Source organism: Scomber scombrus, chromosome 6, assembly GCF_963691925.1.
Source record: "Scomber scombrus chromosome 6, fScoSco1.1, whole genome shotgun sequence".
Classification (NCBI taxonomy): Eukaryota; Metazoa; Chordata; class Actinopteri; order Scombriformes; family Scombridae; genus Scomber; species Scomber scombrus.
This window is the reverse complement of record NC_084975.1, coordinates 22,672,972-22,692,077: the sequence shown is the minus strand read 5'-3', so window position 1 is coordinate 22,692,077 and position 19,106 is coordinate 22,672,972. Positions and strand designations below refer to the sequence as shown.

The window sequence follows — 19,106 nt, the reverse complement described above, 5'->3', positions numbered from 1 at the left end:
CCCACAGTGACTTCAAACACAAGACACATGTTTATTAATGTTTAATTGAAACCACATTCTTTCACTAACCTTAACCAATGTCCTTCTGTTGCCTGAAGCTAACCACACGCAAATCCCAGTCTGCAGTGAAGTCCTGCGCTTTGTATGCTCACCAGCCAACCCCCCCCCCCCCCCCCCCCCCCACGACTCCATTGCGGTACAGAAATGCAGAGCGTCATAACTCAAAAAATGTTCCCTGTCAACATAATCCAAGCAGCGATTACATTTCTCACCAGATCAAATTATCCACATCACTCATAGGCCTACATATATGCACTGAGCAATAAATATTTTTGGTTATAGCTCGTAAATATTGTAGTCTAACAGCAATTTTGGGCTGGTAACTGACCATCAACAAGAAATTATTTTCTGTAATGTTGTTGTCTGGTAGGTGGGGAGTTGGTCAGTTTTGGGACACATCATTCACTGTAAAGTTTGTATCCTATTTGCTGGACAATTCATCACAGTTGACCAGAATGAGATTATCAGTTTAAGTAAAAGTTAATATACTGCAGGTACTGTAGTAACAGCATGCTGTACTAGAAATGAGAGTGAGATAATTTAATTGCATACTTTACATTATCATACATGCATTATACTGTTAGATCCTTATTGCTCCTGTTGTCCTGTTATACAAGATAGAGAAATGCAGTAATTTAACAATAAGCTGCTGACTTAACAAGCAAAGGCACAAAGTAGTAGTTTAAAATGAAAGTATTCATGCATATTTATGTAGCGAGTTGTTTGTTCCCTGTATCCATCTCTTGACAGCAGTTTTGCGATTATTTATGGATTTCATGTTTTAAGTGGAACAGGAAGACTATTTCAGGCGATAGCTGTTCATAAGCGCAGATGGCAAACACAAAGTAGTGCTTATTTATTTTATTGGGAAAAGATAAATATAGCAAACACAGGGCCAGTGAATGATTGCTGGCTTGTATAATGTATGATCTCTGCTCCCACTGTTCCGCAGCATCTGAGACAGTATCAGTGAGAACTGAGCGTGATGAATGTGTGGAATGCAAGCTGACGTCACGGTACAAACCGTAGCTTGAGTCACATGGCTAGGTAAACACAAGTAGCCATTTGGCTTGGTGTGTGTGTGGGTGGCACCAGTGGCTCTGATCAAGAGGATCCAGGAGCAAAGTCTTCCTTCAAAAGAGTTTTGCTCCATGTTGTTGAGTGTGAAAAAAGAAACAAATGCTTTGTGTATTTTTATAAGGATTCCTTCCATGTTTAAACAGCAGACTAACAAAGATTTTAACAATGTTTCCTTGCTTGTGGTTGGCCTGATACTGCTCCAGATCCTGTGCACACATGCAGACCAGGTCATTATTACGCATCTGTACATGCAGGCGTGGAAACAGAGCCTTGTACAGTAGGGTATATACTGTATGTTTACTGCGCACTTTTACATGGATACACACATGGAAGTACAGTATAAACAAACAAAAGAACCAGTTCTTGATACATGCAGGCATTTACTGAAAAAAAACAAGCATTCATTTACACTCGCTCACGTGCTTACACCAGTGGTGGAATATAACTCAGTACATTTACTTGAGTACTTGCATTTTCACTTAATTTCAGAGACAAATATTGTACTTCTGCATGTGCAATTGTATTTGTATATTTATGTAACAGAGTAAGTAAGTACATAGTATAACTTAAAGTATGAAACCACAGAGAATCACCCAGCTCTGCATTTCCCTGCAGCTCTTTTGTTTTTCAGCTTGCTGTTTTGGGTTTATGTGCCACAGTGTAACACTATTGGTTCAGTCTCACTGTTGTAATTAACCCCATTTTGAGAAGCAGCTGTTTACAGTAAGAAAGCTCTACTACCCACTGCCCACTACCCACTTCACTACTTGAACCGAGCCAAACAGCAGACAGACACAGTTTGTGACTGTGATCTGTGGTCAACATAGTGAAGTATTTAGCAGCTAAAGAGCCACATATTTAATTCAGGAGGTAGTGGGAAGAAAAACAGAGCTAAAATTAGAAGGCATATTAGATTTACATTCATCAGGTGGACACAAACATGACTCCAAATGATGAATTCTAATAATAAGTTAATAACAGTTCACTGTTGTGTTTACAGCCTGTTGTACTCCCTCCAACTGGCAAAACAACCCCCTATAAAAGCTGGGTTTTTTAATGCAGAACTTTTACTTTGTGATATTGCTACTCAAGTAGGATCACAATACATCTTCTGCCACCGGCTTACACATATGTAAACACAAATACATCAACACACACGTTTACAGTTAGAAATAAAAGTGTCTCTGCAGTGGTCCAGTAGATGAGATACTGGGTGGTCCCGTCAGAGAGCTGTTGTCACTTTTCAGCAGCGCTCCACTAAAACCATAGATCATGATATACCTTTGCCAAAGGCGTAACTGCTGCGCGTGACATCATATTATTACTGCACAATCTTTGGTTATTATCACATCATATATCATTTAGGCAAGCGGGTCGGAGAGTTTCAAGATAATACGTTGTTTATTGCTTGCTAAGCCTCAGTGAGCCTCAGCAAAGGTGTTGTCCAAGAAGATGGCTTTCTGTCACTCGTGGAACCTGCAGGCTATTTTGCCAGAGGACAACCAGCATCTCCTTTATCTCATATGCCCCTGTTTGCTTGGTTTTAACCCAGGATTGTGAACCAACTATCAGTATGACGGCCAGTTCTTAATAGCTCTATACTCTGCCTCATAAAGAGAAGAGAAACCCACCAGAGTGTGTCAGGGAAGGCCGTCTCCTGTTCCCCTGTACCTTCATGGTCCCTACAGACCTTTGCATTCCTTCTACATGGGGGAAATAGAGCCCTATGGGAATTTCACTGACAAAGCAAGCATTTTACAAGCTAATGGTGGAAAACCTGCCCATGGGGCTGACGAGAGCCTCTTCTAGGGGAACAGGCTCGGTAATGTCAGTCCTTCCACCTGCAGAAAGAGGAAGCAGAGATTTATGCCCCCACACAGGTACACATGCTGTTTATTAGAGGCTGGCATTCACACACTTGGATGCACGTACACACACACACACACACACACACACACACACGCTTTTAGTACATCAGTCAGTGCATAGGTGCTGTTCTGAATGTACGTTTGTTTCTACATCAGTGATTTATAAAGGATGTAGGGATGTGATTTAAAGGCATATGCTTCAGCGGGCAGTCGCTGTCTGTTTGTTTACTGGAGTCCTGTGGGAATCTTGATGGGATTGTAAATGTTCTATGTGCAGCTGAAGTAGTGGGGAGATGTGTGTGTGTGTGTGTGGTCCTCTCTCTGATGAGCACAGACAAAACACAGAACACAGACCTTGCTGAGTCAGACCTGTGAATAAAAGATGAAATTATGTATGCACTGGAGGCAGCATGCATGCAAAAATTTCCATCCTGCTTTCATAACATTGCCTTCGACTAAACTCACATTCTCGTTGTGCATTCACTGAATTATCTTACAGCAAAGCTTACGTTTAGTACTCAAGCTAGAACAGCATAACATGCAAAATTTCTAATACTAATATTCAGCCAAAACCACAATTAACGCTCCAAAGTGCACTGCATTTGCTTCAGTTTTCTTGTCAAGGTCACGTCCAAATTGTTTTGTATTTCAAGTGTTCATTAACTTTGAAAACCCTTCTTGACGTAGATCGCCTCCTCCAAAAGAAATATTGCCTCCTGTCCCAGTCAGACTTATGGCTTCATAAAAAAATTTTACAATGGAATTGTAACACCCAGCCTTGTTGTCTGAGACTTGTACTGTGGACTATAATAGCCCAAATCTATCCATTTTTCATAGCTTAAATAAGACCTATGAGCAACAAAATAGAGAAAAATGTGGCATATCCTGTTTTGTCTGCCCACATTCTTAATCCTCCTGCCTTTTCATAATATAATTCATAAATGCCTACAGAAGGTCTTTAAGAAGACACATAAATCAATATTACCATTTCCATTTTATAATGAAAGCTCAGCTGGAAAATACCCAAGTGACTGAAGCAGGCTGAAGGGCAGAATCACTGAGTTGATGGATTATGGGGAAATGCACTCTTTATCTCAATGCTGTCCATCTTTTTTGATGAACATGAAATTAGGCCAGTAACACACACAAAAAACACACAAGAGAGAATTTGTTGTACTCTTGATGTTCCTGATTAGCCAGTCAATAAGCAGGTGCAGTCACCTTCGGGGTAATCTATCCACCACAGAATGAGTGACAGCGCAAGTTGTATTTCTTTGTATTTTAGGGGAAGAAAAATTGTTAGCTTAGATTTATTAAACAAATTGCAGTGTCATAACCAATTTATTCTGACATAACTCTTTGAAACATGTGTGCTATGGCCAGAGTGTCCCTCACTATTGTTGACACGCTGTACACTATTTGAATCAACTGTCAATTAAACCACACAAAGCCCACTGGCACCTTGCAGACTGTACAGAGCAGAGGCTTGTAAAACAAACAAACAAGTGAGTGCTGTGTTCCCTTCAGTAATCCTGACTGGACCATTATACACTAATGGCTTTGGCATGCTGTTTTGAGGTGGGCTGCCAGGTCTACCCAGCCAGATCCCCTCTTTTTCACCCAGCTGAATGTGCGGAGCTGGGAATCTAACTATTCGAGAAGGAGTCGGCCATAGCTCATAAGCAAGGAAAGACAGTGTGTGCACGAATTATATTACAAAAAAAAATCAATGACCATATTTGGAATCATGAAACCACATGGATAAGTTTTCAAAAATGTTTTATACTATCCAAATAGGCTTTCATATTCAGAGATTTTGGCTCCGTCAGTGACACATTTTATGTCGTTGTGTTTGACAGTTTTTGAGGTCAGAATATGCGGTACTCCCATTGAGGTTTTCTCTGGGCCATGGTATCCTTTTGGCCTGGGCTTTCACCCTTGGGAGAGTGACAGATCTATCTCTGGTAGAGACTCATACACTGGGATTCTTCTAGGATCAGTTTAAGTCTCTCTCAGGAAACGTAAAGACGATAAATCCCATTAGTCACACTTCAGAAATTAGAAGAGTCTGCGCAAGAAAGTGTGAGGAAGAGAGGAGGGGTAAACAGAAGCCAGAGTGCACATGCAGTGCTGCTCTGTGAAATATTTCATGGGATCATATTTGTGCATGTGAGCGTTATTAATGCTCGTGCAAGTGTAGTTTTATTCTTGTATGTGTGTGTGTTTTGCAGGCCGCTGTGTGCGCATGAGACGGAGAATGTGAGAGTGTGCTGATGCCAAACAGCTTTTAGATGTGCGTGCGGTAATCTTCGCATACACACAAGTGTGTTCCTCATTCACTGCACACGGCCCATCGGCTTTGGCAGCCCACCTCAATAGTTCCCTTCCCTCCAGCGATGACGCAAATGACCCACGATGACTGACCCCCACGGTAAAACCTGTAAAACATTAGCCAGCGTGAATAGGAATGGCTCTCCTCTCAGCAAGCAGGCAAGGAGGGATTTATAAGTGTCCTCCCAGTGGACGACTGCTGTGCTCGAGGTGGATGTAGCAGAGGAGGAGGTGGGGCGAGGTATTTGGAGTCACCTGGATGTTGAGCCAGACAGTTCGGGTCAGAAATTGGTGTCAGCCTGGACTCGAGCCTCTCCACATCTTTGCTGTATACACATGCCTATTCATTCTTAGGATTTTTATTTAACATCCATTTTCCTTTGCTTTGCCTTATTGCATTGTACCCGATTGAATTCAGGGCAATTTATGTAGAAATTTTCCATGGAAGTTGATAAAGTTTATTTGATGTCAATGTTAAAGAGTGACAACACACACACAGAGTGTAAGATTTACACTTCAGCTTGTCATTTGTGTCAGTGATGTTGAAAATGTACATACCCATCGTAAGCTGTTTCTGACATCCAAATGTTAAATTTAGAAATCTTTAAGGCTGACATTATAAAGAACGTAACATGAGCTAATCTAATGTACCTGAGCAGCCTGTATCTGTCAGTTCTACAAAGGGAGAAATAAAGAGCTATTATCAAAGCTTCCTACAAAACTAAAACAATGGAAATGTTTTTAATTTATGCTAAGAATTATACTGAATCATTTTTCTCCAGAATGTTTTTATTCCAGCTGGTTTATCCTTATTTTTACCATTATTTAAGAAGAGAATCCTGTAAATATACATTGTAATAATTCTTTGCAAAACTGTCATCAGACAAAGGGAAAGTTTGCCACAGAGCGTCCCTAGAGAAAACAGCTATATTATCCTAATCATGAGAACACCTCCACCTGCAGGTGGAAAGCAAGATTACACTGCATTTTCAAAGCTGTGATGAGCAATATAGAGTTTAGTGTGGTACCAACACCCATGAAAATGAGCACAAGGATCTTTGATTGGTGTCCTCGTGGCTAAGCCGCTGTCATTTCTGAAGCCTTCATATACTGAGACTTAGTAGAATCTGACCTACTTTCTTTCTGTCAGCTGAAGTGAAAGTGAGTACAGGGATGTCTGAGTCAAGCACTGCAGACGTCAGAATATCTTTGACAGAGAGCAGTGATAAAAGAACAAAGTTGGAATAAGTAAGAGAATATTCTGAGACCTTGAGGCAGTGGGTGTGAGTCTAAGTGCATGAGTGTGTCTGTGTGTGTGCATACACATAAGAAGGCATATGTGTGAATTCATGACTTTGCAGACCTTACTATAAGCAAGAGCATAGTGATTTTAATTGGACAGAGAGGTGGTGCATAAAACCCCAGGGTCAAGCTGATTGGAAATCCTGTAGACTGATCTCCTGGCTCTTCAACACCAACTTAATTAACCCAACCATACTGTAATATCAGCACTTTCTTTTTTTCTTCCTCCTTTCTCTAACCAGAAGATCTGTACTCTGCACTTCCCGTAACTGTATCTTCAACACAAACTGAATTTGGGTGCCAATAAATCCAGTGGACTAACACGCTAACACAGTTACTGAAGATCCAAGTAGACACGCATCAACTCCACTCATGTGAAGTCATGTAATGAGCGACAAAATAGGACACGGAAGGCAGAGAAAGAAAGATCCAATCGTGAATGAATGATTAAGAAACACTAGCAGTTATTTGGCGCTGAGATACATTAGGATGAGGAAGTTTCCGGCTCCCTTTCCAGATGAATTTGAAAAAACATTCTGGAGTAAGTTGATGACAGCAGGACGAGGCTTTACACTGATCAGTGTTCAAGTGGAGCTTCACCGTGGGTGCTGCTGGTGTGAAGCTCCTACCACTTCACACTCACAAGGAAGTGGTTCTCAACTGGTTATTGGCGTGAGCAAGTCAAACAACAAGCATATTCCAGTAGTTTGTTTGTGCTTTGACACCATGGTGTTTACCCAGCACCTCAGAGGCATGGCAGCTTGCTGCGGGCTGTGGCTCGGAGCCATGGTGGTGGACAGGGCATGGCTGCATACTGGCATCCGCACTGCTGCCCTCTTAACACTCTGGGTGAGAGGAAGGCTGGGAGTTGACTTGGCTGGCACTATTTTGAGTCATAAGTGTGCAGCTCATTTACAGAAGGCGGCAGGGATATTTTGGCTGGCATTTTCATATCGTCTACTTATGAGTCACCATCCCATTATGTACCTTCCTGTCTATGAATGTGTTTTAACAGAGCTAGAGTGTAAAAGACTGGACACAGAGAGGTCAACAGACACTAACTCAGGAACTTTGTTGGATAGGTTCTGATTGTTTCAGTCTATCTTAATACAGCAATCACATGCCACACATGTACACTGAAAGACATATTATCACTCCTCCTCTCTGTACTGGCCATGAAGCGATCCCTTTGGAGTGACTACACTGTAAGAAATGAGGAACAAAATCCACAGTCCTCAGTCTGTGAAAAAAGACATACTAAAGTTCAGCTGATGACTGCTGAAGACTTAGATTAGCTCCAGATGAACTGCCAGCATCACCAAATTAGCTCTCTTGCATCATGGCGTCAGATACCCTTAAAGGGTCTGTTGACCCAATTTGCTAAAACAAAGAAGAGTATAATCTCAATAGTGGTATCTAACCATGCAAAAATGTTGGTTTAAATTGTTTTGAGATATTCATCTTTGGCATTTCTGCCTCCACTCAAATACAATGGCGATTAATGGAGTTTTGTTTTTGGTGCTCACAGCACTGAAACGTCCACACTAACACCACTTTCCAGGAACACTGTCACAGTGACTGTGGAAAATCCACATACCTCACTGTAAACAGGCTTCTTAGGGATCTCTCTGGTCGCAAGCAGTTCAAATGAAAACTGTAAACTATTAGGTCTGCAGGACATCCACAGTAACCAGGACTTTGTTCCTAGAAAAGATACGTTGCTGACACATTGGGACACCACAAACCAAATTCCTTTCATATCCATTGTGTTGGGGGCACAGGCAGAAATCTCAGATCTGGAAATCTCAAAACCTCTGCAATGTTTGTTCTTTAACATAACCAAACCTTAAACATAACATTTTCACATAACAAAAGTGATTTCTCTTTTTCGGTACTAGTTTGCAAAAGTTTTGATGTCCTGACGATAAGGTTGTCAAATCAGAAAATGCTTATATGTGTTGTTCTGGAGGGCAGTTACAAACAACATATTTTGTTGTTTAATTTGGAGGATTTGATAACATGGTTGTAACTTCCAGCTTCTGTCTGTAAATTTGGCCGACTAAAAAAAACAAAAAAAACAGACAATTCCAGGATCAGTATAAGAGAAAGAAATTAACAGTGTTAATAACATCCAGTTTAATATTAGTTCAATTAAATGGTTCTTGAGTTACTTAACATTTGGGTAATAAATCCTATAAATTCATAAAGCCTCAACAGCAATAGATAGATGAGTTAGGGTTAGGATGCTGTGTTTCTTATTTAGTGGAACGATACCTTTACTTGACTGCTCTTTCTATTAACATGCAATGCAACTACACAGTTGTCACTTCTTTCTCTTGTTTGCTTCTTGAGAGTATTATTCTGGATTATGAAAGTACAATAAATCTCCAGAATGCATTCATAATGGAGCCACAGTCCCATAAAAATGCCTCAGACCTTGTTGAGTGTGTCATGTTACTCTGGTAGCTATTGCGCTGTGATTGAAAGACATACTTCCATTTTCAAAGACACAAAGCATTCTTTTCTTAAGAGGACTAGTTTCAGTCTCATATAAATCAAGAGTATTGCTATAAGTGATGGAAAGCCACTGCTAGACCTGGCTTTTTCTGTGTTATGGGGTGGCATAATGAATCTAGCAGAGGGTGAAACAAAGGGCATAACTTCTACAAAGTTGTTATTTTTCCCAGTAGGTGCACTGAAGCTTTAGGACAAAAACAAATCCATTTTGAAATGTTACTGCTTCAGCTGTGTTATGCTGCCTGGAGGGTATCCATGAAAAAACAGGAGATATCTAAGAAATCATTCATGTGTGGTTTTACCTCTTCAGACATAATATTGGCAGTGAGCCATCATATTTTTTAACTATAATCGTAGACCGTTCTCTCTACCATCCTCCTGAAGAAAACATGGCTAATAAAGCGAGAACAAGGCGTTTGTCATTATTGTTTGAAAAGGATTAACAGGCTTGACCAGAAGAGGTACAGCCTCTTCAGCATTGTCATATTTCTTTGTGTCTTCATCTATATGTAATTTTGGTCTCTGTGAGATTATTGTCAGCAATTTTATAAAAGTTTTGTCACTGTAAGTGTTGCTTTTTGTCTCTGACGCAATCATAATGGTTGTGTTAATTTCCTGTTTCTATTCCAACACCGATGGTTTGAATTTTAAAAGCAGTAAAACCAAACTTTGAAATTTGTTTACTGATTTTACATCTTTATTAAAAATTAACAAAATTGAACATAGTAGCATAATCGCTGCTCCAACTGTTTGCTGTTGTAAGCCTACATGTATTTGTTGATAAAAATTTTGAGCCAGTCTCAGAGGAAATGAACTCCGCTGTGGCCTGTAAAGTCACTCTGTGCAAGAGGCTATCTGCGCTGTTCAAATTTTATGCTCAGCTTTGATTTTGTGTGTGTTTTTTGTTTTGGCACATCAAAGGGGCGCTTGCAGACTTCTGTGTAGTCTGGGTCTGTCTCTCAGAGCACAGAGATGAAAGGTTGGGTTACATAAGACTGTAAAACCGAAAGGCTGTTTATGTATGTGTGTGTGTGTGTGTGTGTGTGTGTGTGTGTGTGTGTGTGTGTGTGTGTGTGTGTGTGTGTGTGTGTGTGTGTGTGTGTGTGTGTGTGTGTGTGTGTGTGCGCCTGGAGAGCTTCACTGATACTAGGACCTTCTAATGGAGCAGGACTCAGACACAACCATGGAGGAGCCCGCTGTCAGTTCTCATACTGTAAAAGCAGTAAAGAAGCTAATACTATCATTTACATCTCATATACAAGCATTTTACACAGCTGATTGCTTGTTGACTTCCAAGAGTTATCAAGTATGGTTATTTAAATGTTTGAGAAGGTATTGTGCACACTTGAAGGAGCTTAAAAGTGACTCACAGATATTAACGTGCTGACGATCAGAGAATCGTTGCTCTGTTTAGAAAATGGAGGATGAGAGAAAGAAGATATTTCTCGAGAAAGGGCAAACTGCTCATGGTGCATTTGTTTTTTTAAAACCTCAGCTGACTTAAATGTCAAACTGTGTAAAGCTGTTACACTTTATGAATGGGTGTGTGTTGATTTATGTGTGATTGTTATGTCGGTGACTATGTTTGCTTTCTGTCAGGGTTGCCACATTTTATGGGGAAGTACCCACTGCTGCCACAACTCTGACCAAAGGATGAGGTTTACAGTAGTTGTCCCACAAAGTAGCCAACAGACCAGGCTTTTCTATTCTGCCCAACTAAATATGTTAAGAGCGCAATTAAGTGATCGAAATGTAAATAAAGGAGACGCCACCGAAATTCAAAACAAAGGATTGAAACCTGCTACGACTCCCAACTTGATTTACAGGTCTTTAAAGGTCCCAACAACCTATTTTCTCTCTGAATGCACAACTTCCTCCAATAAGTTATGACATTTGTGGTTATTTTACATGACACACACACACACACACACACACACACACACACACACACACACACACACACACACACACACACACACACACACACACACACACACACACACACACACACACACACACACACACAGTCTGGATGAAGCAGATTGGCTGGGACTCTTCATAAATAATACTTTAGGATGTTATTCCCAAGGCTTGTTGCCAACTGGGTTTTAAATATTCAATGTCTAAGAGAAACATTTAAGATGGGAAGTTTTTAAATATGAGTAATAACACTGGACAGTAGATAAGATTTCTATTTGGTGCAGTTAAAGGTTTCTTTTCTGCAAACAGATAAGTAAAACAAGCTTATATTGTCCAGTATAGTATAGATAGATTATAATATAATAAACACATGTTGTCACCATTAAACAGTTTTTGTTGTAACTCATTTCTACTAAAGAAACAATCCCTACAAAAAGTGTTGACAGTAACTTCTCTGCAGCTTGGTTTCCATTAAGGTGCATTGCTGTTGATGTGTTTTTTTACATTTAATTCATTGCTGCAAGGAACACAAATAAAATCCCATTAACCTCCATTTAATTGGTGTGGAGGCTGACGTGTCAGATAATTTAGGTAAACCAACCCATTACAGTAAGACACATTCTTCAAACTTATATACAAATATACCCGTTATTTATTTGGTCCAAAAATGACAAATTAAAAAACTTGATGTAATGGCTAACAGGAACCATTACCCCAATATTGTGTTTGTTTAGAGCTCAGCAGCACAGTGGGAAAATACTGCACAAAACAACACTGCTGTCCAGACAGGCTCATAGCACTGGCGAATGAAACCCACTGTTTTCCTAATGTTTTCCCTCACAGCATGACACAACTCAATGACCTCCACTGACACAGTAAATTACACCTGAATTATCAATTTGGCTCTTATAGTGAGCCCCTTGCCTCGGTGTGTGCAGCAGCAATTTGTCACAGCAACATACTGGGTTTCTCAGGGCTTCTAAGTTCTGTGGCAGAAAGCCCTAACAGAGGCAGGGGGTTTAATGTTGATTTGGCACTCCTGCAACATGTTTGCCAAAAATCAGTGACAGAGCCGCAGTGATGCATTCGGTGACTCCCAAGAAAGTGGAAAACGGGTTTACGAGGCCTGTGGGAGGACACAGTGGCTGGTAATTAGACAGCGTAAAAATCCTCAGCCTACACCAGCCCCTTAGGCAGTGAATAGGAGCTAAAGTAAACCAAACCTGACTGTGCAATTGCATTAGATGTCTGCGCTTAATGGAAAGTGAAAAAAATAGACAAAACCCATTTTTGCATTTATGAGCGTTTCCATTCCCCCAAAACTTCCTCGACTCTTTGCATCACCACTCCTGCCCCTCCTCTTTTCCGCTACAGCACAGTATATCTCCATTATGGCTTTGCCTCTGTTATAGGATGCTAACTGAAACAGGATGTGCAGTGCTGTGGTTTGACCATGTTTCTGTTTCTGTTTTCTCACAGATGCTGTCCCGCTCGGATTGGGACCACAAGAGAGGCTCCCGGGGATCACAGGTTAGTATCGTCCACCGAAAAAGAGACACACTAGTAATAACAGCAATGATAAACAGCTGAAAGGAAAACACACTGGCTCCCTGTCACTCGCCTACACACACCTTATAAATGACGCAAATAGCACAAATCCTACCACTAACAGGCCTCTTCACCCGCTCATTTTAGCCGTGGTTAAACAGCATGTCCTGAGGTGTCACTTCCCACCAGAGTCCTTGTTGTACTCTGTTAGTCGAAAGGACACGGGTCTGTGATTTGGCTGTAAGGCGCTGCACAAGCCATTAAAGGCCAGGGAATTGAAACTGGAAGGATTCTGCACAGGAGACACAGCTTGTAGAGGGCACACACACACACACACACACACACACACACACACAGAGCCACATCTTTGAGATTACCTTTCCCAGAGAATGTGTGAGTGTGTGTGCTTGGGAATTGATGTAATGAGCTGCTACAGAGCCACAGGGCAGGACTCTGGAGTACATGAAGAACAAACAATGCCCTTGGTGCTGGCATGGCCATATACAGTATGTGTGCGTCCTGTCCTGCATGTGCTCCTATCAGGAGGATATCCTCCTGAAATGAATAGATGGTGCGTCAATGCTGACACTGTATGCTTAGATAGCATTAAATGCCACAAAGTTGTGGTTGCAGGGAAAATTAGGGGATTTCTCATGAATAGCGATCATAACTGTGCAGTTCTGGATATGGCTTGAAATCAAATTACACACTGTATACTTTCCTAGAGATGCTAAGATTCATATAGCAGTGTATCTGTTCCCAAAAATCAGCCTTACAGTATTATCCCACCGCCCTCAAAGCTCAGAAATGTTCAAATAGCATGTTACCCTTTTGAAATATTGTCCAAGGCTCGTATCAATTTGTTATGTGGGGTTAGTAGGCAAGCACATATTTTTTGATTGATGCATTCCCTTAAGCTGCCATTTAGACTCAGTGGTCATTTCAGTCTTTTTTTATTTGGATTGGTGCTATGTGTTCGTCAGTGGAATCCTGTAATAGTCCAGAGACTGACAAGACGTGTGAGAAGTCGAGGTTTATGTTGGCACCTCCCTCCATCTCGTGGCTATTTTCCCTCGGCTCTGGTGTCTTGGACCAGGTTGTCGGTCAGAGAGGCTGGTAGCGCTTCACTATGCCATGTCACCTCGTAGCGTGTGTAAATCACACACTCCCCTCTTTAACTGGTGACCAGAGCGCTTGATTGATTTCCACTGTGTCGTATTCGCCAACATGCACACATTAGCAGCCTCATTTTCCAAACCACATCTTTTTTTTCCCCGTCCAAAGCTTGTGGTGGATGTTTTAGCTTAGGAATTGACAGTGAAGTTATGTATGGAAAGAGCTATTTAAATATTTATATTCGACTTGAAAACACATTGGTTTTGGAACATTACCCGGGGAGATTATCAGAGAAAAGGGTGTTTGTAAGCCCAGATCTTGTGACTGTTATTCTAAATTACAGAATGGCTGGAAGAGTGGTCTGTGAGGCAGACAAGCCATGACATTGCAGTCATGTTGAAGATTTCTCAAAAATGTAAGCGCTGGAGATCAGCATTTCTAATACTGCTGGTTTGGGAGTTGAAAAAGTTCACTGCCCTTTTTCTGGTTGGTCCCGTCATAACAGTCTAGTGAAGTATATTTTCATTAAATTGAGTCCTGTGACAAGACTACATTTAAGGCCTGGGATGAAAACATTAAAGTATGGGCACTTTCTGACTGTCCTCCATTTGGGAAATAATTGGATCTTCTATAAATGATACAGAAGAATAAGCAATTATGAAGAGCCTACTTTTAATGATGTGCACAACTGAAACACTTTTGGTGAATAGAATGAGTTTTTGGTTAAATTTATAGTATGCCTACTTAGTTTGCAAGATTTTAAATAACCTGGGACTGTGCCCACTGTAGTGCTGATGATGGATATATGTTTAACCACTTGTATACATGTGGTAAATCATCGCTCACTCATCGCCTGCCATAAGCCATCTGTTCTACCTCATGCATCTCCTTTGTTTGCTCTACCCCTCATCCCAGCATTTCTTGCTTCTGCCTTCCGTATATGTGTGAGTGTCTCTCTACCACTTATTTTTTAATCATAGGTAGCGCTTTGCTGTAATCAAACACCCTGGACTTGATAGAAGGAAAACACTCTCATCTCCTTGGAGATGAGATAGCTGCAAGGGTCAATTAGCCTGACCTTTCCCAGTAAATCTTTAATGAGGCAGTTATTCTTTTTTGTTTTGTTTTGATCCCTCCCCCCCATCTCCCAGCGCACCCCCTTTTAATAAAATATGTAATAGCGTGTAATTGTATCCTGGCTGCAGCCGAGGACCTGGCTCAGCACAGCTTCGGTCTTAGCTGACGGAGGGGTTGTAAGGGGAGTTGGGTCGCGGTGGGGGTGAGGGTTGGTTGGGAATTCTGGAAGTGCAGCACTGGGCGTAGTTTTGGCTGTCAGAGTTGAGGCAGGGAGCGAGGAGTGTCTCAGTGGAGTTTTGTGTTACGGTTCTGCTGTGATTCGCACTGTATCACTGCTCTGTTATTCTAAGTGGAGAACATCACCATCTCCCAGGCTCCTCTTCAGCTAATCCATCTAGACAGATGTAATCACGGCCATTACACTAACTGCACTGCCACTGAAACAGAAAACTGCACGGTAATGATTTTTCAAACATGCTGAGAGTTCTGTGTATGAAATCAACCTAAGAAAAAGTAATGGACAGACTGAAGTATTTTTTAATATATTCCCTAGTTTCTTGCTCAGCACATTCCTACATTTATCAGAGTGTGAAGGTTTGTGTGTGGGGTTAATTGCAAAATAAGCATGCACTGTGCATATTTCTGTGCCTTATGACGAGAGCGAATTGCTTACATTATTGAAATGTGTTTACTAAGAGAATCAAATACCTTTCTCTCTCCAGTAGGCCCCTGAGGCATTTGTCCAGTCTCTGGATGCAGCTTTTAGCTCTCCTCTGGGGTACATTATATTCTCACCATTGCACAATTTTAAAAAGCCCACATATCACTGCCATTTTATCTGCAGCTTAGAGGATTGTCTGTTTAGATGAAGGAGCCGAAGAGCCATCTCAGATATATTGCAAATATGTGACCTCTCTGTCTGTGTATGCCATTAATAATCATCATAAGACAGAAAGATCAGTGTTTTGTTTGTTGCACCAAATACACTTTATCTGTCTTCTGCAGAGTTATTGGCAAAAACATGTGGACACAGCAGAAACATCAACAATTGTATCTCCATTGCTCCATCTTGTTGCAACAGTCTATAGTGTTGTTTGTTTCTGATGTTTCACATGAGAAACATACATTATGTGCACGTATATATCTTAAGCTCCTACAAGTTTAGATCATTGGGCCACATGTGTGCACACCAGCATTTAGAAAATAATTGTCAACATTATTTAGTTTATGTCTTTTTATATACTTTATATTATGCATGTGTGTGGTTTGAGATTATTTAAAAAGACTGTCAGAACACCTAAATCAAAGGTTTCTTGTCCAAACTTCACTGATCTGGCACAATTTCCAGCATGAAAAATGATTTGCAAATATTATTTGGTCCATGATTGGTGCACATTACAGCAACTACATCTACAGACACAACAGAGCAGGGCCTTGAGTACAGAGAGGCGAGTGCAGGCAAACAGCTTTTCACTCTACAGGAGTGATTGCTTTTTTTCTTTTTCTTTTTTTGACTGGTCCTCAGCTTACAGTAGTTTACATGAACTGTTGTGTGGGTGTTAATCTATGGCATGTCTATTGATGTACTGTTCCAAGCTGTGTTCACACAGGCAATTAAAGCCATTGATCACTGTTGTTATTCATAGTAAAATGTTATAACAGAATGTTCATGCACAGTTTAGTATATGACTTTTTATGAGTCATAAAAACTGTTTATAGATGCTTGTACTGTAGTTTTATCAAATGTACTGTAGCACGTCAGCAAAAGCTGGAGGCCTGTGACCAAACAGCACACAGATTTAGGTAATTTTGTGGGATTCGATTAAAATGGTCAGATTAAGAGTTTCAGTCATTGTGTCAGGGGTTGGCATCAGTCAAATCAATTCCTCGCCTGCCTTTTTAAAACAGTGCCCCTCCTACTAGTTTAATGCTAAAGATTGGCCTTCCACAAAAATACCAAATGGCTGCAAGCAGGAAAGGATCTGCATTTACCAAAAGAAATTACCTCTTGGCCGACACAAGGTCACCACAGTTATAAATAGGTACCTAAGTTTTAAAAATGGATATGTATTACTGTACTGTAAATGGCCTAAGTATTGCACACAGTATTTAACTTCCTTTAACTTGTAATCTGATCTCCTCTGAGAGCACCGGTCTGTTGGTTAAAGTGCATCATAGGTTGTTCTATGATTTATTTATTTGTCACCTCTATAGTGTTGTTGGGTAATGACAGTCGGTTGTACACACACACACACACACACACACACACACACACACACACACACACACACACACACACACCCATATATACGTACATATATATACATATACATATACATATGAACACACACATTTATTGTATTAATCTGACTAGATTATGGGTTCTTACTTTCCCAACATGCAAGCCTACTCTTACAAGCTGTCTCAATAAGCTGTATAAAATTTGATCCATTTTATTAAAAAGCAGAAAAATGATGACTCATTTTCAAACCAAGGAAGCTGTTGTTTCAATTATAAAACAGACAGCCTTTTACTTTTTGCTTTATAGTTTAAAGTAAAGTAAAGTAATTCTAATATCTCCTTCATACAACTCTCCAAGGTGTCCGATCCCTGACTCACTTTGAAGGGTGTATTTCTCAGAAAAATCTCTACAGAGAGGAGTGTGAGCCAGTGGCAGACAGTTGTTGACAGTTCCCAGATGTGAATGTGTGTTACAATGAATATCGGTGCAGTAGAAAGAACATGTATGCTTAGGGAATCATTTTTTTTTTTTTTTTAAAGGTAATTATGTTGAAATACATTGATTTTAATCACCATGTGTAATGGAATTTGTTGTATCCAAGGTAAGGACATCGTCCATGGTACTGTCAGAGAAATATTGAGAAGAATTTTGAAATGCTCCATGATAACATCTGTCCAAAAGCTCTTTTCTGTGATACTTGCAGTGCTTTTTCCCAGACAGGGGTCACTCCGTTAGGCGTGTATGAGATCTTTCATCCCAGAAAGTGAAGCCTGCTGCTACAACGGTGGCCATTGCTGATGAATGAAACCGATCATCTAACCTGACAGGAAATGCTTATATAACCTTATGATATTATGTAACATGCTGAGAATTTGATTTTTTGCAGGATGACCATCCATGATTCTTGAGTTTTAGGTTGCAAATTGTTGGAAGATTAGGAACATCAGGAGATCTCTTCCAGCCAAAACTCAGTTTTTAAGGGATATGTAAAAGTTTGAGCCAGCGATGGTTTGAACTTTACATTCTTTATCTTCCCTTGCAGTCAGATTAGTTTGAGAGCTCAAATCGCTAAATCCTTGTCTCACAAACATTCTGTAGATGGGTTCAGAGAGAGGATTTTTAAAGGTAGAAACTATATACTTTAACAGATTGTTTTTATTGCAGCAAGGTAATGGCTTGTATACTGCATGAGACAGGTTTTGCCATGTTTTAAGAGTAGTAAAAATTCAGTGGAAGCAAGATCCCCTCTCTGTCCCAAAGCTCAAAAACTCTAAAATACTGCCCATGCACCTGGAGCCTTTCACAACACTTTATTTTTCATGTCAGATTTTGGGCATTAAGTGGCTCCCGGAGCAAAATCAAACCCAAGCATTCATCATTCCCACCCCTTTTATGGCCACTCAGTTCCAGTTTTGGAGTAATTCAAGATTAGTGACGCAAAGCCCTTTTATAAAGTGTGTTTCTTTGTGTGGTATACTCATGATGAAACCTTGTGTATGTTTTTATGCGGCAGCGTCACTGTATATTTGTGCCTTTTATATATGCCAAGTTGCAGATGTATGTAAGTGTGTGTGTGTGTGTGTGTGTGTGTGTGTGTGTGTGTGTGTGTGTGTGTGTGTGTGTGTGTGTGTGTGTGTGTGTGTGTGTGTGCGTGTGCACATGTGTGTTCTGAGATGCCAAGACCCCCTAAGGGTCACTGTTGTCTTTGTCCAGCCAGATGTTCTCCAGCAGCCATATTCTCTTTTAACCCCCTGCTTTAGCAAACTCTTAAATCAGACTGTAAATTAGCTGAGAGACATGTGTTTACATCTTATCCTGACAGCATGCATTTGAGTCGAGCAAGGAAAGACATGAGGGAGAAGAAGAGGAGAAGATTAAGATGAGAGGGGGATGAGAGAGGCGCTATAGTCTTCTGCCCAAAAATGTTTCACCAGCCCTCCCACAGGACATCTTCTTATCTAAAAAAGAGATTAGTTTGCTGCCAAGACCTGTCACGTGTCAGATTTACCAATACATTTGTCATCATCATATGTGGTGGAATATCC

General features: G+C 40.6%; 1 protein-coding gene across 1 annotated transcript in view; it reads left to right on the top strand.

The window, feature by feature from the left end:
* The window catches only part of LOC133982085 (cGMP-inhibited 3',5'-cyclic phosphodiesterase 3A-like), a 67,620-nt gene that overhangs the window by 23,073 nt on the left and 25,441 nt on the right, over positions 1 to 19,106 (top strand). The window contains exon 2 of the mRNA XM_062421000.1: positions 12,558 to 12,608. Coding sequence (XP_062276984.1) covers positions 12,558 to 12,608 — 51 coding nt within the window. The remainder of the gene's footprint in view (positions 1 to 12,557; positions 12,609 to 19,106) is intronic.